At 30.9% G+C, this 27522-nt stretch overlaps 1 protein-coding gene across 1 annotated transcript; it reads right to left on the reverse strand.

Annotated features, from left to right (window-relative positions):
• Positions 1 to 1931: 1931 nt before the first annotated feature.
• LOC132727068 (carbonic anhydrase 7-like) lies at positions 1932 to 16532 on the reverse strand. Its single transcript, XM_060712482.1, has 7 exons — positions 16293 to 16532; positions 10323 to 10355; positions 8870 to 9043; positions 8077 to 8222; positions 7366 to 7519; positions 4312 to 4469; positions 1932 to 3513 (listed from the first exon to the last, which is right to left on the reverse strand). Exons 1-7 carry the CDS (start codon positions 16339 to 16341, stop codon positions 3253 to 3255), a joined length of 975 nt encoding a protein of 324 aa, XP_060568465.1. The 5' UTR covers positions 16342 to 16532; the 3' UTR covers positions 1932 to 3252.
• Between the last annotated feature and the right edge of the window lie 10990 nt (positions 16533 to 27522).

Genomic DNA, 27522 nt, shown 5'->3' on the forward strand with positions numbered 1-27522 from the left:
TCGTCATCGCGCACCTGCTGAATGCTTCCACTTGGACCATTTTCCTTTCCTGTAGAAAATCCGTCGACTCAAATGTAAACTACGATTTTATTGTACAAGAAATAGAGTATCAAAATATAATGTGGCGCACAAAAGAATAGCTACAGAACTTTAGGTAATTGTAAGAAAAGTTTATAGATTTGAGCATGGTTTAGGCCTGAAAACGAGATATTTTTTCGCTGAATGCTCCCATTTAGATTTTTACCACAACCCTTCTTGAAAATTATTTTACACGTACCAGAGCATAGCCTTCCTAACCAGTTTAAACTATCACGCGTGCTTGCTGAACTTAAAACTTGTAGCAAGTAAAACTTATTAACCAGATATCAAAATCAGTAAAATAATACATTATGCATTTATCTATGGCTGCAGGTAAACATTTACAGTTCCCATTTAAATAGATGATGCATCAATTTTTAAAGAGAACTATTCATTAATTTTTGTTACAAAACTATTCATATGATGAAAAAACTGGCTCAGTGGGTATGTTCTGCTATGTTCTTTTTACGTGAAATGAATATTTTAACATACAGCAATAGACAAAAGATTTAACTTTCAAATGGTGTATAATATAAAAGGATCAAATTTACATCATCCATTAAGTTTTATTTGCTACAAAAAGCCTAATTTTTCACATTTTTGATAGGCATGAGTGATATTTCAATGGAGTATATAGGAGCTGCTTATCTCTGTAATCTACATCTCTGGCATAACCGGGTAATTTTTACACATATTTCGAGATTGTTTTCAAATATTTTCAATCAAATTTAATAATAATGTTAATAAAACATGGAAAATGCTCCCAGTCGAACTTGATTTTAGAGATGCTTCCACTCGAACTCGAAATTTCTTGTCTACAATTCTTAAACGGAATACAGGGAATACACTTTTAATATTATGTACTTTAAACACACCTCTACAAAAGCAGTAGAAAATGCCAAATAGTTAAAACTAAAAATACCACAAACATAACAATAATGTCGTGCTGAACTATCTTTAAGGATCGGAAATATAACGTCTCTGATTGAATGTACGGGGCGACTTTTTACAGCCTCCACATGGCACAAACAATGCTGATGTACCGATAAAATAGAGAAATAAAGAATCCCTAAAGAAAGCCCAAGACGGCGATATTGAAAATGTTGCAGGCTCGGTTAGATTGAACCTCTTCATGGACGGTGCAAAGTACCGTCCACGACCCCTAGCACCGGCTTAGGCAGAATTCAACATTTAAGCGTGAAATGGTAACATTGTGAATTTAGAAACCATTTTAAATGTCCAGGGTAACAATATCTTAAAGAAAACCATCCTGAATGGTGAAAAAATGGTTTTGAAAAGACACCAAGGTTAAAAAAGGTATTTGATGGCTTTAGTATTTATGACGTAAAGAGGTCAAACACTGAATATAAAAACACAGAATGCTTCTTCTCACTGACCCTTTGTGATTAATGAAGCACTTTCCAAACTAAGCATGAAGACATATTTATTTGCTAGTCGGAGCTTGAATATAGGCGTGCAGTTGTCATTGCCTTTGTTTATACATTCGAAACATCTGAATAAATTATGGCATTCACTTGCGTTTTCTACGATTTGGCAACATTCGATATTCATATCTTTAACTTTCGTAGCAGGTGATCTAAAGGTGCATACTTTGCATAAGCATTTAAAGAAGGAAATGATATTGTTGGAAACAAAGAATTATTTGCAACATCACACGTTTTGTTTTTTGTTTTTTATATTTGTTTTTTGATAAATACTCTGCATGCTGTGATTTATGCGTTTTAGTGGTTGCTTGTTTTGGACATTTTAATGCACCGCTTTTAAACTTGTCACCAAATTGCTCTGCATCCTTTTAAGGATATACATATTAGAAAAAAAATCAACACCGTGCAAACTCTTCATTTTTATTTTGACAAAATATATCAGTTAATTAAAAAAACATTTCTTTATGTAAATTGTTAAAGCAAACAATGTACATACGTAAAAAAGTTCAACAATAAATAAAGCAAAAATATATTACAAAATTCATAATTTGCCCCAAAATATTAAATTTTTGTTTTAATTGTTAACTTTCATGTATATAAGTTTTTAATCAGTATTAATACATAATTGTAAAAATGTCTAAAATGTCTGAAATAAATTTATTTTTCAGTATTATTAGAAACTTAATTGTAAGTTCTAGTCTGTAAAAGTAAAGTTTAACAATTAATTTCCCGTGTTTTTTTTTCCTTATCCAAATAAGTTTGAAGAAAATAAAAGCAACGAACTATGGTGGCTGATTTTTGTTCCTATATTGTTATCGCCTTTTCGTCTTGTCGCCAATCCTTCGAGTTGAGTCGAGCGACAATGTGACATCGCGACAACATGCCGCACGACAACGCACCGTTGGCTTGCATCTTTAGCGACAGGACGACAAGACGAAAGTCCGACAACACGCCGGTGTACCAAATCAGCCTCCATAATGAACATTGTAAAATAATGAAAATGGAATGCTATATTGTGGTTGATATTGAGTTTAATAATGTGACTGAATTAAAATGATAGTCAGCAGTCTTTGTTATTCTCTCAATTCAAGTCATTATCATTCGATAAACGAATGACGAAACAATGACGTTGATGCCACGTGACTGCTTTTTAGGAAAGTATTCTGCGGATTCTCCATTCACACATGATAAATGGGCAGACGGATCTCCCCAAGATGATGCAAGTAAATCACAAGCAGACGATATTTCCAGGTTACTAATGTATGACACACATCAATGAAAACAGCTACGCCCGTGTTTTATGGAATATCTTCATGTTATGGAAATCAATGCGTCGTGTATTCTTCTTTCTATAGAAACAAATGTACTTGAGCGTCTATGTAAATGTGAAAAGTATCTGCAGTGACATCAGCATCTTCAAAACGAGGCTGCAGATTTAAGTTTCAACAAAATGTGCACATAAATGTAGGTTGAATTGTAAGTAGCCTTTACTATCACTTGTAAGTCGTGGTATTTGTTTAAAGTTTCAAATATTCTAAAGAATATTCTAGCTATTTATCTACGAATATACCAAAAAGAGGGATTTGACAAAAGTCTGTACTTGTTTACAATTGATGACGTAATGTTGAAAAAAAAACATGACTACTTTAGGTCTCATGGTGCGTGACCAATGGTGGTCAATATCTTGTATATGTTAAACCGATCATTTATTTATTTATTTCATCATTCATCAAGCAAACAAATATTTTGAGACAGCGCTTAATACGATCACAAAACACGCGGACGCCATATTGACAGAACTGGTTCCGGTTGGATCCCAGTCTGCGGTATTTTTATCGGTATTAGAGTCTTGAGCATTAACACTTGTGTCGGCGGATACGGAAGCGACGGGCTTTTTTCTGACATGGACACGTCTGCCGTTAAGTCGTTGGACTGGTCTAAAATTATCTGTTATGTTGGAGATAGATGACAGTGCTCGCAATTGCTGGAGCTGTAAACAAAATGATTAATCAAGTTAGAGAGATTGTTAATAGTAAGACAAACATTAAACAAGAAATTTATAAATCATAGTAACATAAACACATAAATTTTATATTTTGCTTTGAAATATATTTCAGTAATTTTCATAGTCAGTAAAAAAGTCACAAGTTTGATGTTTAGGAAAGGCGAAATTTAGAATTTATTATTTCTAACAAAATAATGATAAGATGCATGAATTTTAACAGCAGCAAATAAAAGTGTTGAAAAATCTTTTCACCATATTTATTTTTTCAAAAGTATTAGGAATAGAACATATTACAACTTTTATTTCGTAACGAATACAACACAGTGTCTTGTACACGACACATAGTTTTTTGTATCAATTATATTAAAAAGGTACGCACATGATATAATTCAATAATCTAAAGTGCTGTATATCAGTTTTTTCCACGAGCATCTCATTTTCGCTATATTCGCGAGCAATGCATATCGCCAAAAACAGATTCGCTAATTTTCCTTCAATCTAATATGGGGATTTCGAAATTTTCTCTCTTTGTCAGCAAGAAACATGTACAAAAATAGCTAAAATAAGATTACTGCCAAAATTGCGAAATTTGCCGTAGGCGAAAATAACCTGGTATACGGTATTTTAGAGAACGGACATATTTTGCTGCAGAAAAAAATGATTATACATTGAAATAAATGTATATCAAAATAATCTCATAACTTGCGTTAACTGAATCTTTTCAATAAGGATACATACTATTTTAGGATATCGCAATTGTAATTTTTTGTTAAAATAGCTTACCTGAAATTCTGAGATTTCTATTGGCTCTCTGAAGACGGTCCAGACGACACTTTCAGAGCATGGGGGCGTGGTCAGACTTCCGTTATAACGATAATATGTTTCATAATCATCAGGAAGCAACTTCATTAGCGGGAATGGACGAACATTGGCATAATCCCCTGGAAAAAAAGGAATAAAAACTAAATATATTTATAAAAAAAGAGATTTTGGATTCTTCCATGTGAGGACGTTATACAGGTTGTTTAAGCAGCGTCGGTGGTTCTACACAGGTGCCCGTTCATGACTGAAAAAAATGCACGGAAAGGCACATGAGGTGTTATTCTACCAGTAAAGCTGGAAAGTCACCATATTACCTATATTGTGTAGGTGCGACATAAAACCCAACAAAAATAATGGATAAATAAAGAGTATATATTTTTATTATGTAAATATACTATTTGGAGAGATTTATAAATAAAAATCGTAATATTATAGTAAAATGGTGAACATGCAAGACAACACAACATAATTCTGGGCAATATTATTGATTTTGATTTTGAACGGCAGCAGTTAAGATATATTCTATTATACAATGTAGCACCGTTTTCCACAGATTTTGAAATTGGACTGAATAATAAGCCTGACTTCTACAGCAGTTAAAGTTATGTGTACGTAAAAATAAACGTCGCTGTCCGATTCGGTATGATATTTTCTTCAAAATTAAAGTTAATGGGTTGCTTTTTTAATAACTATCTTTATTTATAAAACATTTGTTACCGACCGTACTTTGAAGTTAGAGGAATTATAATAGAACGAAAGGAATGTACGAAATGTTACATACATTTTCAAATTATGAATAAATTTAATGTTACAATCAAGTTTTGTGCTTTAAATGAAACATAAGTTCATAAAAACAGGTCTAACAAATGCACTCATTTGCGTATTTTATCATCTTAAAGCTAAGCCTGAAATTTCATTGGTCAAGTCTACACCACATCCGGTTGTAACACTTTTTTTGTATGAACAATCTGCATTTCTCTAAACCTTAATCCCGATAACTCAGCAATTTGTAATTCTATATTTGGATATGTCTCTGAAATTTTATGACAGTCATTCCATTTTCTCTGGCATGTTTTATTTCAACGTCTTAAGTCAATTAATCTTATGCAGAATCCTCGTGCAAATTGTATATAATATGTCAAAAAAGAGACGTTTAAATACATCATATGCACTGGCATGAAATATGCAAACATAACTTTATATCAAAACGACAACGCAACGCAATGCTCTTCCCGGTAAGGCTTTTTTGACCTTTTTTGTTAATAAAACAAAACAGTTTCAGCCGAAAACTTATAGAGCATTTCCGTTATTAATATTATAATTCGCATTTTGCATAAAACGTAATTTTAACGCGTAATAAACCGTAGCTGCTAAAAGGGATAATTGTATTGAAAGACGAAATGCAAAGAATTATGACGCGATTAAGTACATTCACTAAAATAAATATATATATATTATGATACGGAAATGTGGTTTTCAAATGTTAAAATGATAAAATGTGACAATGCAAATCTCAAATGCTAATAGGTTTGTAAAGGAAATATAATCTATTCTTGTTTCCATAATCCATCAAGCCGAAAGAACAAGTATATTTTGAAACACATTACTTCAATGCATTTTTCACTGTTATTTATAAGGACATGAATCAAACCAGGTGGCAAAAGTCTCGTTTGATATTATTATCTTACAAAAACAAAAACACAAACATTTTATTCCTTACAGATTAAGTTGATGAATTAATTAATATAACATAACTTTGTGTGATAAGGTGCTCTAATTACATGCTTGTTAATCGGATTGTTAGCTTAATTGATGTGTTCACATAATCACCTGTAATTTCCCTGTAATTTCCCTATTATTGTTGTTAAATGGATTTTGATTTATTTGCAGAAACAATGATATTTCATTTTAAACGAAAATGATTAAAGGGTTTGAACGATGATATGAATGAGTATATTACGAGATGACAAAACAGAAAACAAAAAATAGTAAAGTAATTGTAACAAACAAGACAGTTGCATGAAAATGACCATGTAGAAATCGCCAAGGCCAACGCTTCCAACAACAACAACACCAACAACAACAACAGCAAAAGCAACAACAAAACAATAGTGTGCGAAGCAAAAGTACTACAATCGTATCGCTCAGAGACAAGTGCCTCTCGTCTTTGACTTACTTATAGTCTTTATCTTTTCTCATTTAGAATAGTATTTGTTATTAATGTTATTAAATTATTAGTAGTCCATACTCGATTCAGTAGGTAATTTTGATTACGAGTATGTAATTTGCATTACTGACTAGGTAAATAAGACATATAGACTTTATAATGAACATTACATAGTCCATACATTTATGGAAAATATACATCTATGATTAAAACTGACATAAACCTCAAAGCTTTCGGTTTATTTATGGTTAAGGTTAACCATTTTAATATGTATTGCTTTGATTAATTACCGATTAATTTATCATTCTAACTAAGAACTTTATGTAAATTACTTCGATACATTAATACTCCTATATGAATAAAAATTTACCCTCTCTATCATGTGTTTTGGTTTTTATTTTATACAAAGATTGAATGTATACTTTGTAACCTTTAAACCGTCTAATATTAATGGAAATTAATCGGTTTAAGTTGAATTATTGCTTATACTTAAACATATTCCATCCTTATTCCTCATTGATTTATATGTCATGAATCAAATGACAAATTATATAAGAAGACATTTATGAAAATACATTTTACCTATTGACATATCATTTAAATGCGGTTTTTATATTGACTGTTGAAGAATAAACAAGAGGTTAACATTAATTTGGAGTCATTATGGCAAGTATATATCGGTAAATAAAGTGTTTACATGCTTGTACCATTTTCCGAACTCTTTTTCTCTTTACAGGAACCTAAATGTTTTATTTCATTTCCATGTATTCTTTTTTGTCATTGTTAATATCATTAATGACACTTAAGAACATGTAAACTTGAAATAAAAGTTTGTGATCATTTCTTACCGATATCCAAAAGCCTAAGATTGTCTATAATAGCTTGGAAATATGGATGTGGTTTTCCAACTTGTGCAAACACTCCGAGAACTGCAAGACCTTTTGGATCAGACAAAGCATTGGCAATTTTTTCGTGACGGACTGTCTTGTGTACTAAATGCATCTGGAAAAAATATATTCAAATTTGTTTGTTTAAATTTTTCATTGATTTATCATACAACATATAGAAATTTTAGAAATGAAAGATATTTGTGTATCCCCTTTATTCAAAAATGCTTTTGTCTTACAGAGAATGTGGTCTTTTCTTTCTTCTAATAAAAGATAATTTTAAAATTAAGCGGCACTGTACAATTTATAACGCAACCTTTATGCAAATGTGCATAGACGAAAACCACGAATTTTGCTTTCATGTACTCTTGGACTAACAGAAATGTAAAAGAAATCGTAGACTTTGTGAAAGCGGAATACCAACATTGAAGTTTCATTAGAAACACCGAATTTTACCTCTTTTTTTTGCCTGATAAAAGGCTATTTAATTTACAAGTCAAAATTGACAAAGTAAAGTTTATATTACAACATAATTCATCGTTCATCTTGGCATAACAGTTAATAAAAGTATTTGCTTCCTTTAACATGTTTAAGATCCTTCATTTAAAACAATACATATTATAGATATATACTTATATATAGATATAAATCTAATCTCAAACCCGCTCTTACCTCAAGGGGGTATGATTTGCCATCGAGGAAATGCTCAGATCCTACTCTATCAGAATGCCCCCAATGGAAGTGGAATTGGGCAAGCTCGTATAGACCTTCTAAACCACCGCCTGAGATCTTCAGGTCGCCATGGACACGGACGGTCACTAAAATATATCAATATATAGGCTTTAATTTAACTATTGCTATCTTGTCTAAATTTACAAGTGCATGTAGTTAGTTCAAAGCGTGATTTTGCTTATAAAAGTTCTTTTGCAAAATACGGTGCCGCATGTATAAAAGGTTCAATTTATAATTCCAGAAAATGGCCGCCTCAGTACGTCTTGTACACGAGCAACAATAAGAGGCTGAAATATCAAAATTAAACAAAGAGATTCATTATTTCATTACAGGAGTACAGGAAAAGAACTTTTCAGAGGCGAGACCATTTTTTTGAAATAGCATTTCAGGTGTAAGTAATTTATAGAATTGTCTTTTCTGTTAATGATATAAAATAAATTGCAAATAGATATTGAAACTAACATATTTACTTTTTATATCATAACAAATTATATCATAACAAATTATATCATTTAACATTAAATGTAGTCAAACGCTATAAAAAAATCAATGGCACAAAACGATGCTCAATATTCAATGACGTCATCGTGACGCCAGTGAAATAATTATTACTTGGCCGTCGGTTTTACCTTGTCTTGCTGACAAAATACAAAATATTTTTCAACATCAACTGTTTTACTTTTTTTTAGATAGTGAGATATATCTTTATATTTCTAATATCAGAATAGCCAACCTGTATATCCGTCATTCCATACTGTAAGATTTTCCATATTATTGGTGTTATCATATCCATAGAACTCGAAATCTGACAGCTCTTCGTCCGGTTGTGCTTCCTCGTGGAAGATGTCCACCGGCGACTGCTTTGTCTTGGAGCATTCTGGGTAAAGTGAGCTCCAATTGTCTGGACCTTTAAAAAAAGCAAAATGTTACTCGCACTGTTGTACTATTAAATTTTATCAAAGTACAAAAGTGTTGTAAACATATAATACACGCGCTAAAATTATATTTTAAGTATAACTAAGCGTAAGGGCAAGTAATTGAAAAAGATGTCTATAAACTAATTCAAACGAACAACCGCCGATCATGTGGATATTTTCCAGCTCTTCAAAATTAATGTCTTATGAAATAGTTTTTATACACGTCTCTTTTTCTATAAATTATGAGATATGGCGTGACAGGCAAAAATGAAGAAATAATATGCTTCTCATAATTCAAGTTTAATTTTAGATTTTGGGTTTGAAACAGTTTTTTTAAGTATGTAACAATTTCGTTTTTACAACTTTTAAGTTATTTAATGTTTATTTCTTGTCCAAATTGTGACAAATTTTATGAGGAAGATTTGCAAATTAGACAGTTTGTCATTTTTGGGCAATAATTTAACATACTTTAAAACAAGTAAAATTTGCGTCTATAAATACACCGTTGTCCGAAATTGACGACGCGCTATCCAGAATGACTTTAAAAATCACATTTAAATACCAAAATTTGAATTTACAACATCTGTTCATAGACGTGTCGACGAATTATTCACTTTCTTTCGAAATTACCTAAAAAGCTATAACTTGAGAGACGTCGTAAAAATCCATACTAAAGAGACTTAATAATATATCTTATAATTATGATACAACCTTAATATATAAAAAATAGGTCAAATACAAATGAATTCACTGTATATTTTTCAGGTAATTCTTATATAATATTATACTATGATTTCATGACCAAAAATGTTCAGTTATATAGTAATTCGTATTTCATAAAGGCCAGCTATTTTAATTCAAGACAATCCTAATATTTTTAACCAACAGCTACTTTATTTAACGCTTTTACTTCAATGCACCTTCTGAACAAATAGGTCTTTTTATTGTAAGTATGACACATTTCTGATACAGCATTGATGAACTATTTCTAGGCAGGCCTCGCACATTAATCCATTCAGCTCAAATTTTGGTGATTATTGGCATTACACCATAATAACAAAAACAGTAACGTAAATCGTATAATATATTTACTCTTTTACTTTTGGCATATAAAATAATTGAAAGATATGGTTCTTGCGCGGTTCAGTAGATTTATTCAGAAAAAGACATACTGACCAATAATTCATACGGAGTAATTACACGTTTATTACACAACTTTTCATTCACCAAACATTTTAAGAATATAACATGTATAAAATAAGAAAATACCTGTTTCGCCTAAGTACGACCACGATTTACAATCTGAAACGGAAAAAAAGCAAATAATTTATAATATGATCATAACAATACAATGTAGAAATAAATAAAAAGTTTTATAAATCATTTCAGGCCCTTGTAGGAGTAAAACGGTACAGCGACATAAATGTAAACCGTTTAAAAAGCAAGGAACGTTTTTATAATCCAAACAAAATAAATGTCATTTTGTCAAAATTATAATGACAAAACAGGTGGAAGCTCGTAAAAATACAGTATTAATTTATCCCATTATCATCATGGTCTATATTGTAAATAATTGGCCACACGGGTTGAAGGAAGGAAAGACAAATTAGCCAAAATGTAATGATGAGTTATTTACACGTCAGTGTAGCCTTTTATACAAGAAATATGGCAATATGGATTAGTATAAAACATATTTTCCAAATGTGTCTTAGCTGTTTGTTCATTTGGCAAGAGGTATTCGTTTATATAAAGCAGATTTAATATGTTTTGTGTTTACGACTGCAATTCTGACAATGCAGTAACCTTAACATTGTTGTGTTGATGTAACATTCGCGCTAAATGCACAACTGCCTACTTTATGCATATGTCAAGGATAAACCTGACAGAATAAGTGGCAACATTAATTCTTAAACTAATATTTTATCATGTTCTTAACATACTAGCTTACAAGATAATTGCTCTTGAATAATTTACGAGTTTTGGAAAAGGAAACCCAACTACATTTAAGTATGTATATTTTTTAACGTGTACCTTTATGGTAAGTTAAGCACAATGCTCTGTAAAAAAATTTGGCGATGCAATAGATTCTTTTCGTTTTTCATAGTTATTATTTTATTTCAATGACATCTTAATTTATATATTTTGCCCCCTCTTTCTGAATGTAACAATATATTGGAGGGAGCGGTGGCCTAGTGGTTAAGGTGTCTGCCTCTCAACCCAGAGATCATGGGTTCGAGCCCTAATCGGGTCACGATCATGTTTCTTCATTTGACACCAGTACTGGTTGGTTCCAGGAAACGGACTCGAGAGTGATTAATATAAGTTGCAAGAACTTGTTTCGCAATCGAGCTAAAATAAATATGTTTAAAACAATATATTGAAAACATAGTGAGATGTCTTTTTTGGAAAGGTATTTAAATGATGTGAGCAATATGGTATGCATCTATCTTTAACTTCTCATTTATCATGCTCTTTTTGTGATATTATGAACGAGATAGCCTCCCACAAAGTGATGATCTTTTTCAAATGAATCTCAATAAAGGGTTAAAATATAGCGTTAATTGATTAAAATTGCAGGTTTTTGTGCCCTAACATTGTTATAATTACATACATAAAGTGATGTATTTCCTTAATATAACAAAATTAGAGGTCCTTATGCCATACCAATCAATCTTAACGATTTGACATATTTATAATTCTGAACTTAAGCAGTAAATGATTATACACACACTAAATGCATTTATAAGAGTAAACCGTATAAATCACTTGTTTCATGTGAAGGAAATCATAATAATATGATACACATATTATGTGTGTTTCATTTTTTTTCGGAAAAGATCAAAAATGCACACAGCTTAATGCCATTTAAGGAATATTTGATATTTTAGATAACTAATAAATTCTGCTTTAGATATTAAGATATTATATATATAAAGACATTGACAGGTTATATGACCCATTTAAATAAGACGGTTGTGAGGATATATAACCAAAGTTGCACAGCAAGGGGATATATGTAAAACAATGGTTTATACACGACCATATACCTGTAACAAATCCTCAAATCTTCGGCGAATTCAAACTTCTTTGTAATTATTTTCTTTCATTAAAATATGATTTATGAATTTTCAGCAGCGGTATATATAGATAATACTCTTATTAATTATTGACTAACAGAAAACGACGTTACAAAGACGCAAGCACTTTAACATAATGACTATTTAATCTATTCCATAAACAATAAAATACCTTATAAGGGTTTGTTGATAAATTCTGACCAAAAATACTACTTGTATAAGTAAAAGTGTAATTTCATTTTGTACTCCTTCAATTAAGCCAATGGAATATTTTTTATTATAATATTTTTACGTATTTTGTCATTGGATAATAATGATGGTTATGTAACCTATATATTCGGCTGTTGTAAATTCATGAAATATGTATTTTTTACAAAAATACAAGGAATTTGCCTTATTAAAAGTTAGTTATAAAGTATAATATAGATTATGAAAGGGTATAAGGATATCCACACTTGTTCAATTATATTTAAAATATGATAACAGTCAATTTGACCACTTACAAGCCAACTGTCAAGATAACACATGTCATTATTATGAAATATTAATCATCTTTTAAAAGAACATGTAATTAATATGTAAGATAAAAGATGCCGATACTGTATGACACAAGTGGTGAGGTCAGACGTCAGGCTGTTAACGTCTAAAACAATTACGTCGACGGACGAACGGACTGTTACGTCAGCAGACAACGCCTTTCATCTTTGCGTTGTGTATTGGGGTATACAATAAGTATGTTGACACAATCCTGACAGTTGCTGTCAAATAGTATTTAGTAAATATGTAAATTTCTAATCAACCACTTAGCAATATGCTTATATAATATTTGCTAAAAATGTCGAAAAAACGTGGCCTAGAATAAGTTGACACATATCGAATATTAAAGAATTGTAAGTTTTTTTTCCAAAGAACTCTTTTAATTACGATGATTAATGTATATATTCATCATTACTAAACACGCTTATATAACAAAAAGAAAACAAGAGTGCAATTTGTTACAAGTTGCTGGTCTGTTTCCTTAATTTGAAGACTTACTGACCCAAGAAAACCTGTTACAAAATTAACATATCTTTCGCTTTTGTAGAAAGAGGTTTAGACACCTTTTGACAGAATACATTTGTCAAGCTCTAAATATATTAAAAAATGTATGTATAAATGTATATCTTAGATAAGCTAGATTGTTTTAACGCGACACACTTTTTGCTCAAAAGGTGCTTTCAGTGACAAAGCCATGATTTATTCACAAGTGCGTTCATTAACCTGCTCGTGATTTTTCAGGCGATCTACTGAATGGGCCTCTGTGATAGCTTTGGTAAGTATTCAGTGAGTAAGAACAAGGTTTTGTCATAACAACAGTTGCCGCTGAAAACAATTGACGAAAAGCTAATTATTTGCTGTTTAGCGCTCCGCAGACCATAAAATAATGACAATGTTACAGTTTGTCAACAAATACCTTTATATGTTTTACATTCGTCATTCTAACCAGTCCAATGCACGTATATCTTAAAATCTTTGCTAAACTCTATTTTAGTTTTAGAATAATTACGATGCGTACAATAGGTATCCTAATGACTTTGTCACGACTTATGCATGTTGGCTTACCGCAAATGGTGATATACTGGTTTATGATTAAGACACTGAATCGCATAATTGCATCTTGAAGAGTGCATTATTTAAATTGTTTATAATTATGCAAGTTCGATAAATGAATAATGAGTAATAGAATAGTTCGTTGCAAAAGATACAAAATTTGCATTCATATCATGAACATCAAAGCTGAACTTGAAAATTAATGTAACATCTACACGGAAACGTACCTTGATTGCGAGTTATCAGTGTGCGGCAGGCAGAAAAAGTATTCGAAACAGAAATAACTAAAAAAAGCCAGATGTCAGCGTGAACGCCTTATCAACGCCCAATATTTAATGCCGACTTTAATACATTTCATATTGTTCGGTTCACAGCACAAACTATTTGTTGTCTTTTCGATAAATCAGAAAAAAACTTGAAAGAAAAATAGTTGTCATTAAGGTCGTAATAAAATTATGTTAGATTTTTTTTTCTTTTTGAATAAATTAATCAGTTTGTAAAATGTGACATAACTACATGTAGAGCACCTGTTTTTAGATTTGACACATTTTCTAAGCTTTTTTTTTTGCTTAAACCGATAAATAATGTTCAATGTATAACCTTTTTTTCTCTCAAAAATTCCCGTTAAAGGCAAAAATTCCCGTTAAAGGCAGCTGTCAATACAAAAGCATTTACCATAGATCTTTACATTTTTGCATTTGATACTTGTATTAAAAAACGTTTGACCTGATATACTCGTATGGGCGATATTATTACTATCTGCCAATCAGATTTGTTTTGCATATTTGGGAAGTAAAAAAGGCTAAATGCATGGCATTCTTTTTGCGCATGACATTTTTATTTCTCTGTAAAAAATGTTTCATGACCACTTTTAAGGTAACATTCTTGCAATGTGTAAACGAAATGCATTTGTTTAAGTGGTTTCACCTTTTTCGTCTTGATCAATCGTTTTATGTAACAAAATACATAATTACTGTTTTTTTATAGACGAAAAGTGTTTTAAATATTGCTTTAATCTCTGACCTTGGAGATATTCGTCAAGAGTGTCAAACTAAAGTAAGTCTGGTTGTCCAACATTTTAGTTAAAAATATATGTTTTTCTCGAAAAAAAGGGAAAGGTGACGAATAGTTAAACAGTCAAACTAAAAGCATGACTTGTCACATATTAGGGTATTTGATATGCATGCAATACTCTGCCCACACAGTGTAACAATGCCATTAACTGATTTTTTTGTAAACTTTAACCACATGTCAGTTAAAATGCTTGATAAGGAAACATTTTCAGCTTAGTTTGTGTAAGTTAAAGGTCACGAACAGTTTCTGTTGTACAAATTGATATCTTTTCATATAACAATAAGTATAATAGCTACAGACTTAAATGCACTAAATGCCTAAAACTGTGTAAAAGTAGGGCGAAATTTTTGATAAAAAGTCGCCATATTTCGTCTCAGCATTTTTGACAAATTATGGTCTGAATATTTTTTTTTAACTTACGGAGACGATCAAGGAGTTCACTGTGGTCCTTAGTGTCACACGTCAGTTACTGAGTACTTGTAAATTGATTTTATATTATCATCATTAAAAAAGGTCTATTTAAATGTGCTGACGGTGTGACAGTGCATCACCATGTTTTAAATTTAGACTTCACTCTTAAATGTCTCCAATTAATGTCGTGAAACCTTTTCTAATTTATAGGCGTTATGAAACGCTTTCTCACCTTTGGTTAATGTACACTAAACCAAAGGTCGGGACATTTTGGCATTTGACTATTAGTTAGTGAGTAAAACTTAAATTAAAAACATACTGCGAGAAGTTGAAAATGAATGTTAACTCAAGTTAAGAAAAAAAGAAAACGACTTTTTTCTTTACGTTTATGAGACGGGCAAATAATTAATACCCATTTAGATTGATAAATCGTTCTTTTTTGTGACATTTATATAATAATATTATTATAGTATCTGCTACCAAAATTGTTTTCTAGTCGATTAATAGTACAAAACAATTTCTAAACATGCCGAATAAAAGTAAAACATGTCGTTAAAAACAGAAATAATATGTCCATTTAGTTTTGCCTGATTATCCTACCTTACTTACTTTTAATTGATAAATATATATAAAGTAGTAAAAGAATTTCCATGAAAAATATGCTTAAAATTAAAATAGACATTTTTTAATGTTTTAAAATCTGAATTATTTTATATAAACTTATTATACATGTATGAATGTCTGAAAAGGGTAATTATAGCATTGGCTATTTTATCAAATGTTTATTTGTAATTGAACGGTTTATTAAGCTAAAAATATATTTTAAAACAAAACATCTAATATTATCAAAATATATGGCGATAAAAAGTTATAGCCAGAAAATTTCTTAAATATTACAACAATAATAAATGTAACAAATATGGCAAATATGATAAAAAGATCATAAACCAATATCGTTTTATCTAAACGTGTTTCTATAAAACGATAAAATATATGGCAAACACGTACAAAAACACACATTGTTTCACCATTTCGAGTATAAAGAATGAATAAAAGCTATATAATAAATATAATAAACAATACTTACAAACTGTACTGTGTTGATAAACAGCTAAAATCAGTATAAGAAGTTTCATATTTAACTTTTCCAATCTCTTAAACAAGTATGAAAAGTTTTATTCCATATAAGGTCTTAATTCACACCTCCAAGCCGCTACTCCGGCGCGTACTGTGTCCAGGCGTATTCTGAAACAAGAACAGAAAATGGCTTGTTTTTGAACGGTGCTCAGCTGAGGTACTGTTCATAAATCAAATGCACTTTAGACAGAATTACGACATCGTTTTACGACAATGCGACCCATTAACGACTGACGATTGTCAATCTGCTCTTTAATATATATGGCAGACGATACTTATTCACTTTCACACGCCCCATTGAATACATTATTTAAAACATACTATTCATATTTTTATTATATGGTTTACTTACTTTTAAAGCATTTATTGCAAGAACAAATAATGACTTTGATGAATGGTAGCTTTGAGGTTAGGACATGTATCTAATCCAAATAGGTAAAAGTCTGTAAGTGCTGCAATTCAAATAATGGAAAGCGTTTTATTTTTTTTATTTTCTTTTTGCAAAAAATAGCAATTATGATAACCTGGCGTTAAAAAGTATTATCACAGAAGACCTGTATAGCATAGGTTAAATGGCATGATCTTGATTCTATTACAAAATAATTCACGTACCAGCATTATCATATGAGTTTGAGAAATATTTAAGTGTTTAGTACAAAAGATTAGTATTACAAAACAACGGTTGCACATATTTTACACGAATATTTTGGTTTGGTTTTTGTTATTGTTTGTTCTTTTTGTGGCAATTGTGAACAATATCTTATAAAACTTTCTTTGCTTACATTTTGCTAGAAATAACCTAACAATTGTGGTTAAAATAGTAACATTGTGACACTGTGCAATCAGCGAATAGATATTGATAGATATTATTTAAACCCTGTGTTTGTCGAGAGCGTTCGTAATACTCTTTACAAAAAAGCCTGGTACCAGACCAATCGCTGACTACCTAATTATCTTGTGCCAGGCACCAAACTATTTCACACACAGCCTTTATTTTGGATTTTGAAAAATAAAAAGTAATGTAATTAAAAAATTAAGCAGACGATATTTAAAGCAGACGACAGTTTCTCGGCATTATATTTAAACTAATAATAACCAAAATATGAACAGTAAGAAAGAAAATCGTACGAAATTGTTTGATTTTTAGTTTTTGTGTATTTAAATGTTTCTGTTTTGTAGAGAAAGTATTTCATACAAATGCAATTTAAGTGCAAAAAATAGCCTGTAACAAAGGTATGGTATAAGTTCTATAATGTCTTTAATTAGTCACGGTAAACACGATAAAAACTCATTATTTTGAAGTCTACATACTTATACCTCTTGTTTATACATGTGTTGATGCATTTTACGTGTCATACAAAAACGACGCGCACATTCATATCAAGAACAAAAATAGTGCACAAAATGTTTTCATGAAAATTATATTCATTCTCTACTGTAACCGTCGCTTTGCCATGACAATTAAACACCCTGTCAGTTACTTACTAGATAAACAAAATTGACAGTGATTAAAGTTACCAATTAGTAGAACAGCTAGATGTTAACACTATGTTAAAGGGTCAGTTACCGATAAACAAATTGACTTTCTTATCCCTGTTTGATGAACGAATGACGTTTGCATATCTTTTTAACCATCTGTGAGAAAATCATTTGTCCGTTCGAAATAAAGAAAGTTGTTACATATGTTATAATTTTGAAGGAGCTCCATTGAGGTCAAAAAGTCTCTGATCAACTGGGGGCCAAAATTTTAAAAATAAAAATTAAAAAAAAAGAATAATAACCATTTTTTTATTTTATTTACATTGTTTAAATTAGGTCAATTCACAACGAATAATTTAAACAGGTAAGCGAAAGCCCCAAAATTTTGCACACAAGTGTTAATATAATTTTATCCAAAATGGTATAAAATCTGAAAATTTATTTCGTTCCCTTGTTAAAAAACCAGCTTTTAAAAATGTTTTTGTATTTTTAATTTAGTTTTTAAATTAATGGGTTTAATGCTGTCAGAAACTGGTTCGCCCATACTTGTGACGCCTTTGCTCGGTACCTTGGTCAAGTGAACGTCACCTTGCCTTGTTTTTTGGTTCTCGTATTTAAAATGACCAATTTAATTAATATCGAAATTCTGCATGTTACCGCATTAGACGACCGTGTAATAATAAATAGTCTTCACTCGATTTGTAATTGAATTATAAGAATTTGCACGGATGTTTGCTCAATTATGAAGCAATTATATGTAGAAAGAGTCCACTCTTATTGTCTTTGGAAGTTCACATTTGATATCATAAAAAACATCCAATTATATTTCATTAACAACAAGAACAATATTTTTGTTGTGCGCTTGAAGAACAAAAAATATTTCAAGGATTAACTGTAACATAAACATCGACTAAAACCCTAACATTTTTAAAGTTATTTTATATTGTGTGTGTTTCTAGCTTTTATTTTAGTTGCTGAATCCAACAGTTGACTTGGTTGGCTAAACTAATCGATTTGACATAGATGAATTATATATCTTTCATCTTCTGTTTTTTGCAGATCGTGGTAACTAACGGAAATGAGAAAGCATGCTGTAAGACCCAACTGTCTACTTAGATTGGATATAACCTGTACAATACATTAAGACATTAGATGGTAATTTACTTTATGCATCGCTGTGTGATAAGTTGAAGAAAAAACTTGCTACATGTTTAATTAACGCATTAAGGGATTTATCTTTTTGTATAAGGTTTTTTGCTTTACACTGACTAAACAGCCTCCAACATGGAACAGGTGTCATAAATGCAAACAAAAGAACTTATTTTTACCCCGCGATATTTTATTTTTGTGTCCGAATTTCACTAAACGTTCTTTGAAGTTGTTCGCAAAAATGTTTTGGCGAAATGTTGACCTATCATGGCACATGACTCAGACACTCGTCGTTTGCTATCCTGTTGCTGATTGGACGAAACTGTCTTAAATAACAACAAATCAATAGTTTAATCACCATGGAACACGTTTATAGTTTTTTGTACAAATTTCTGAATTATAAACGACACATCTTCATCGTGTCATTGTATCATTAAACATACAAAAAACGGATGCGAATTGTTAAATAGATAGGACATTAATCAAGTTTTATTGTACGGTGACACTCCGTGTGTCTCCGTATGTTTTAATGATATTATAGCAGGCAGCAGTCAAAAGTAAAATTCACTTTATTGATAACTGCTGAAATTTTATCATTGTGTTCATTGACAAAATCATCGATTTTTTTTCCAATTATTCTATTATCGTTATTTTGTTATTCAAGTAATCCAAAAATCTAATTAAGGTTGGCTTGTTCATAGAGCTAACATTATGTAAAATACAGTTTGACATACATAAATGGTAAATTTACATTTCCATCTTTTCATGTTAATTATTCAATAGAATAAAATGCTTGTTCTCAAATTGTATGAGAGATGAAAATTTTGGGGGAAAAATGTAATTATCAATCTATTGAATATATAATTGAAATGATATAAACAAAACAAGATTGAATTAGAAAAAAAACCTATTTAAATCTTTATATTCCAAACTGAAACGCTAGAATATGCGCTGTGTGATTTTTAATATTATTTACTACCTTTTCTTTAAAATGTAAAATTCTTCCATGTAAATGTTTGTATTAAAATGTTGCTTAAAATGACTGTTGCCTAGAATGACCAGTAAGACATAAGATGGTTTCAGGAAAAGGAAACGTAATTCCTTTTGCGTTTGATATTCTGATAATTTAAAAGTCAAACATAATGTTTTAATTCAATTATTATGTAAAAGTATATTAACATGATAAAAATTGATGTGGTAATTCTATAATATTACATGAATAAATAACATGACTCATTCATTCTACGTCAAGAGCTGTTTAAAAAATGTGTCCATTCATTCTTTTTATGTAAATCCTTGACAAATATCATATGTGGATCATATGCAAGACAAAAGCCGGATATTTCTGAACATCCATTCATTCTTTTTATGCAAACTCAAAATAAAAAAAATGATGTTATTTAAAATCATTTTGAAGATGATTCTGTCTTTTATGTAAATCAAAGCATATGCATAGATTTTATTTTAAGTAAGTACGAGAGATATTGCATGTCAACGACATCATCTAGATGGTGGTCTTTGTCAACGGTTTGTCAATGTGACACTGTATTGACAATGTTACGGAAACATGGTAACTTGTGCTTAATTGAAATACGTGACATATGTTTACTTAACATGTATTTGAAAGCTATATAGCTAATAGTTGTATAAGTAAACATTCGCCGTATCAATTTTGTTTGATGCTAAGAAATGCAGCAGAGGAAAAGAAAATGGGTGTCTTCAGGTAAAAGAGCTTGCGGACCATTGATATTACGCAAGAAAGATATTTTCAAAGTAAAGTATTTAATTCACTGTTTGTGAAAGATATATTGGACTGTCTATATTGGATGTTTGTATCCAATGAAAAAAATATTTGGTCGTGTGGAGAAGCATACTTAAAAAAGTACCTTAAATATATACTGTGCCCATCGTTAAGTTAAATATCATTATCACAAAAATTAATTCAAATCTATAAAATTCTTATTGAAAATGTCTAATTTGAATAAAAGAATATGAAAACTATGTATCGTCGCCTTAGTGCAATAACGGAATTCTTCTTAATTTAAAATCACTTAGTCAGTTATTGTACTAAGCTGACGGTATGTGAAGCAGCATTCCCAACTGCAGGTCAAGTAAAGTTTATCATTTAAAAAAAACACACACGCCAGTTTGTTAATTACACTATATATATTCATATAGTGACCACCTATAGTGTGTACAGTTAAAACATAACATAACTACTTAATGTGAAGCCAAAATATGTTGTATTTTATACTAACAAATATACTATGCAGCAATTTTCAATATTTTCAAATATCAATTTTGAGCATGGTATATCTTTAATGGAACTTTTTATGATTTCTGTTGATGTTTCTATATGCCGCACATGCGTGAAATTATCGAATTATCCCGTTTAAATAGCATAAGAATATTTGTTAAGGAACATTTCACTATTATTGTGTTAACGTATAAATTAAATGTGCATAAAATAATTGAGGCAAATATTGCTAATTTTATTTTGGGAAATAATTTATAGGTATGAATATAATTGAACTGTACGGTTTTATTGTACAGTCATAATTCAGCAATTGTATATTCCAAAAACGTTTGAAATATTAAAAAAAAAAACAGAAAAAAACCCTAAAAAAACATAAAATCAGGAGTTTAATGCATTTTAAATCCCGGATAAAATATATAAAGCATTAAACTCCATTTTTCAATTGAGTGATATTTTGATTGTAAATACATGAAACAACACTAATGATTATTTCTCATTTTTTCAGCTACAATATGATACGACATATATATAAATACATTATCAAATTTAGGCACTCGTCTTAAATCGAAATGATAAATGCATGTCCGAAATATGCACTTCAGTATCGTTCTAAACTCAAAACTTTACCAATAAGTAGAAAAAAATCGGTGCTATGGGGCGTGGACGTTAGCTTGCACTTTTTGTCCCGTCCATGAAAAGGCTAAATGAAACCAAGCCTGCAATATTTTCATTTTTTATGTTTTGGACGTTCTTTAGAGACTCTATTTATGGCTTATTTAGTTATGCTATGCTTAATATAGCGGAAGAAAAACTTATAATTAGCATATATTTCTGCAGTAAGATAATATCGTTAATGAGAAAATAAATATCAAAAATAATATCGCAGGATGTTGTGGCAGAAATGCATTGCTTGAGTCTAAATATGGTTAACGGTTAACAAAAAAAACATTTTAATGCAACAGATGACAAAGTTACCGAGTTACATTAACGTTCTTACGTTCTTAACAGGTTTTAGACGAGACTATTTTTGTCACACCTGTCATGACCTTAACGCACCTTTCTTAAATGATATTTCCCCACATCTCGCTTCATTTTTCAATGTCAGGAAATACCGGTAATGTTTAGATATATGTTTCTACCTTGCAAATGCCCATCATAAATATGACAACATTATGGATGTTTACATTTTGTTAAATAAGGACATCTGAAACTATGTAAACTGTATGATATGAAATGCATTATTAAATACAAGTATCATGAATAATTTTTATGCAAATGTGCAATTTATCTTTCAAAGGAATGCGCAGCCGTCTTTGTTAATTACATTTACTTATCTGACAAGATCTGTCTTATGTTGTTACTTCTTAGCGGCACTTTTACTATGTTTCCGCCAGAATCAAATGGAACATCTGAAAGGTGCAATTATAGTAAATTGTTTATAGTGTCTGAGAGATGCAATAGTAAATTGTTTTAAGTGGTCTTAATTCTTGTTACTTTAATAAACATCTCCAAACTCTCAGTCATTTCAAACTTTTAAAGTCCGCAAATCTGGAAACAAACATGTAGCACGTTCGTCACTGCTTTTTCTCTTTTAAAATTATATTGATAATTAAAAATCAAACTGTCACAGATTTGAAATTCGCTAAAACATAAGAATATGTTGCAGTGTAGGTTTCACAAATAAAACACAGTCTTTTACGAACAAGTATTTGAATTTATAAGCAATATAGTTTTATAATAGTATGCCAAAAACTTTATTGTTTGTGGTGTGCGAGGGGGTGGAGAGCGTGTTAAACCTGTTTCAATTTAGTACTATACAAATAAAAGCAACACAATTCCTTGACGGCCAACACCGACTAAAACGATTATCTTCATAAACGAACACACTGAGGATCTGTATATATGTGATCTTAATTAGTGTAACAACACTTCTTATACATTCAATGTCTTTGAATGTCTTTAGGGATTCTTTATTTCTCTCTTTTTTTGGACACATCGTTGTTTGTACTTTTTTTTAATATTGGCTTCATTCACATGTAACACAGTAGAATGAGTACGAGTTATATTTATAGTATTACACACGTTTTCTAACGGCCGGCGTCTAAGTAGTGTATTATTTCTTATATGTTTATCGTCATTATTATCTATTTCATTTACGATTTGTTATAGGCTGAAAATTAAATAACAAATCTTTTATAAAACCGAAGATGGATTACAACCCACTGCCTTTAATGTATGTAAAAATAATTTAATTAGCCTGTTAAATGGAGTTTCTGATTGTTTAAAAATGCAAACTATTTCAGTTTGAAATAAATACATATCAATAAAAAGATAAATGATCAAATTTTACATACATTAAAGGGACTCCACCGAGGTCCAAAATCCTAAAATAAATCTTTAAATTTCTTACATAAATCGGTAGGGCATAAACAGAAATATATGTAAAAGATAATTAAAGGAACTCCAATGAGGTTAACAAGACTAAAAGCAGCATAAAATTTTAATTTTTCACATAGATCAACACGAGCTATTAAAACAGAAATATAGATAAAATATAACTAAGAAACATACAAGGAAATACATTGAAAATCGTATGTTTGTGCTATTCTCTGTCCGATTCGAGTGAAAAGCGTTTAAACGCTTTTCAATTTTGGGTCATTTTTCACTATTATAATTATTATTTTGGAAAAACGGAACGAGCTAATGATCTGGAAATTTTGAACATAAGTTATCTATATAGATGTACATCAAATAGAGTAATAATCTCAAAAAAAATATTTCCAGTCCCGTCATGTCAAAAAACCTCAGTGGAGTCCCTTTAAGAAGTAAATTGAAAATCGTATTTCTGTGCTATTGTTAGCCCAATTGGAGTGAAAAGCGTTACAATGAAATTTTGCACGCAAGTTATTGGTCTAGACCTACATGAAGCAGAAAATTTGTCTCGAAAAAGTATTTTCATGTCCTGTCATGTCACAAAACATCAGTGGAGTCCCCTTTAACTTATTTTAATTTTATGCCATGATAATTTATACATTAGTTAAACAATAAGGTTGTGACTGATTTGTAAATGTTGATAAATTTACATTTTCTTTGACATCATTTGTAAAAGACGGGTTACTTTATAATGAATCAAACATAGAGCAAAAATAAAATGACAAGCATGTTAAAAGGCATGATTATTATGTAACAAAGCCAGGAGTTAATAGGATGTACATTTTGTTTAATTAACTTTTAAGAAATTTTTTTATTAGAAATAGTTCTTTAAAAATTATAGTTTTTATAGGGGAGCGTGGTTTAATGCATTTTTGGATCAAAAAAAAATGAAAGGGGGATAATTTTTTTTGATGGTTTGAAAAATTTTCCTTTGATCATTTTTTAAATTTCTAAAAGGTCATTTTGTTGAAAAATAAGAGTGTTTTTTTTTAACACAATTTTTTTCTCCTCCCAGATTTCTAATTGCACTATTTTTTGCCCCCATCTTACAAAGATTTCCCTTAGAAAGGGGATTAACTACCCGAATTTAAAAAAACCTTTTTCCCAAACCTTTTTCAAAACCACAAAATATTTTCGGATAGAATAGTTTTCCGGGATATCCCTAAGGGTCTCTTTTCGTAGGGTTTCCTTTCCTAAAAAAAGGAGGGGCTGTTTCGGCCTGTAATGGCACGGAAAACAAATGAACAATTTACTAAGGATGCAAGAAGACGCAAACACAGCTACTTCGTGGCGCAAACCAATGGAAGTGTATTCAATGTGCAAAATACAAAATGCAACACGCATGTCATTTCAATAATTGAATGAATACATTACGAGTAATAAATAACAACCAAAAATTACCTGTAATGGCACGGAAACAAATGAACAATTTACTAAGGATGCAAGAAGACGCAAACACAGCTACTTCGTGGCGCAAAACCAATGGAAGTGTATTCAATGTGCGCATGCGTGACTTCCAATCCGGGTGAGTAAATGTTAGGAGGCCCGTCCAGAAGAAATTAGTTGTTATGCATTATATAGAATGACATTAAGTGTTACATGTTGCAATGAATGAAAAGGATGAATGAAAATGAGAAAAATATGGGGGATGAATAGGACAAATATATAGGACATATATGATATAACAAAATGACAAACGTACAGGGAATATATAACGACACAATATATAAGACATACATACAAAACAATAAATTATACATGTCGGTATATTACCCTCGTGACATACTTCCCCACTTCGGGAAATGTCGTCCCGAACATTTAAATAATTTATGACATTACCGTTAAGTAAAGCTGAAGAAATAACAGAAGTGCTTTTAAAATTTACAATCCAAATTTACTATGAAATGAAATTAACTCAATATGTAATAAAGGCACTTCAAATTCTTATTTAGTACATATATAAGGGCTTTTGCTGAACTGTTAGGCATCAAACAAAGCTGCCCGCTGACTGTACACATGATTAAAACATATCTTTAATCAAAATTGAGGATAATGTAATACTGTAAAGTATTTATATTTGAATTATAGGCGTGCACTCCAATATAATTCAAATAAACACATCTATATGTAATAGATAAAAGAGTACATTAGTACCCAATAGTACATCATTAGTACATTTGTACTAAAATGTTTCTTTCCAAATTGTTCAACTTATGAACAAAACTTAAAGGGGAACAAAGTAAATAAAATGTTGGATAATAAATATTTGTAATATTTGCTTTATTTAATATTTCTACAAAATATAGAAAACTCAATTGCGATAAAATCAAACGTATGTTTTACATTAAAACAAAATTGTCAAATTCATGAATATGTCACAACTGATATACTATAAAAGTATTAAGAATCAGTTGAATTGCCATGAACTATTCCTCATCCATGCAGGCTGGGCCCTGTTTCTTCTTTGTCTCCTAAATGGTTCATCAGACTGACATGGCAGCTGCTTTTTGCTTATCAGTACTATTCTGGTCCGACAACTTCCCATCAGCTTTTTGATTGACAATTCCGACGTGCTGGTATAATATATTTACCTGATGAGTCTGAAATAGAAGAGATCAACATTTTGTTGAACAAGAATTATCAGTATTAGGGATGGTTGCGTGTAAAAGTATCAGGATGATTATTAGGACATAGACCAGGAGATGTACCTGAATCACTCTTATGATCAACTGAAATTTCAGGGTCACAAGCTTTACGCTTTGATATCGGAATACCTGTCAATGGGAGTAAGAGATTCCTGTGAAGGAGTCTATGTTTTCCCTTACCATGCTCCCGTTTAACTTCAAATATAGGGATATCGGACGTAGGGTTGACTAACCACCACAATAAACATTTTTCTCCATCTATCAGCCACTTTGCTTTAACCCTTATTCCAACATTCCGAACAAGAACCCTATCTCCAATTTCAACCTTGGCTTCCCTGACCCGCAGATCATACCATTTCTTATGTCTTTGACCTTGTTTACGAGCTTCACGACTAGCTGCCTTATAAGCAAAGTTAAGTCTACTACGTAATCCAGATACATATGTGGACTTATCTGTTGGCTTAGTACGATTAGGTTCGATACCTAAAAAATGCATCGATTGCTAGCCGAGGATGACGTCCAAACATTAAAAAATGGGGTGTATAACCTGTGCTTGAATGTGGCGTTGAGTTATACGCATGAACAAGTGCAGGGACATGAGCTCTCCAATTCGACTTTTTGTCTTCTTCTAGAGTGCCAAGCATGTTCATCAACGTTTCGTTAAAACGTTCAGGCATTCCGTTCCCTTGCGGGTGATACGGGGTAGTTCTAGTCTTTTCTATATGTTGCAATATTACACAGTTCAAGAATAACCTCACTTTCAAAATTTCTACCCTGGTCACTATGAAAACGACTCGGAAATCCATAATGACAAATGAAATTTTCAAATAGAAGTTTTGCAGTGGTATGAGCCGTTTTGATTCTTAGCTGGTATTGCTTGTGCGAAACGAGTGAAGTGATCAGTAATTATCAAAATATTTTCAAAGCCTCCTTTTGACATTTCTAGTGACAAAAAATCCATACATACCAAATCCATAGGATAACTAGAATGAATAGGTACAAGTTTGGCAGAAGTCTTATCCAAAGTCTTTCGACAAATACAACGAGGGCAATGACGAATACGATGTTCTATAGATTGTTCCAATTGAGGCCAGAAGAATCTTGATCTGATAAGGGCAACAGTACGTGCACAGCCTTGATGACCGGCTTCATCATGAAGACCTGTAAAAACAACATCCTGAAAATGATCTGGTAACACAAGTTGAACAACAGGGTAC

This window comes from Ruditapes philippinarum, unplaced genomic scaffold (genome assembly GCF_026571515.1).
Source record: "Ruditapes philippinarum isolate M1 unplaced genomic scaffold, ASM2657151v2 ctg2177_1_1_1_1, whole genome shotgun sequence".
NCBI lineage: Eukaryota > Metazoa > Mollusca > Bivalvia > Venerida > Veneridae > Ruditapes > Ruditapes philippinarum.

Excerpts from the sequence above, each read along its gene's own strand:
- LOC132727068 (XM_060712482.1), bottom strand. The coding sequence starts at position 16,341 with ATGAAACTTCTTATACTGATTTTAGCTGTTTATCAACACAGTACAGTT. Across the intron at positions 9,044-10,322 it reads GTCGTACTTAGGCGAAACAG|GTCCAGACAATTGGAGCTCA; the intron begins GTATTTTCTTAT and ends CTTTTTTTAAAG. Across the intron at positions 7,520-8,076 it reads GCAAATCATACCCCCTTGAG|ATGCATTTAGTACACAAGAC; the intron begins GTAAGAGCGGGT and ends TATTTTTTCCAG.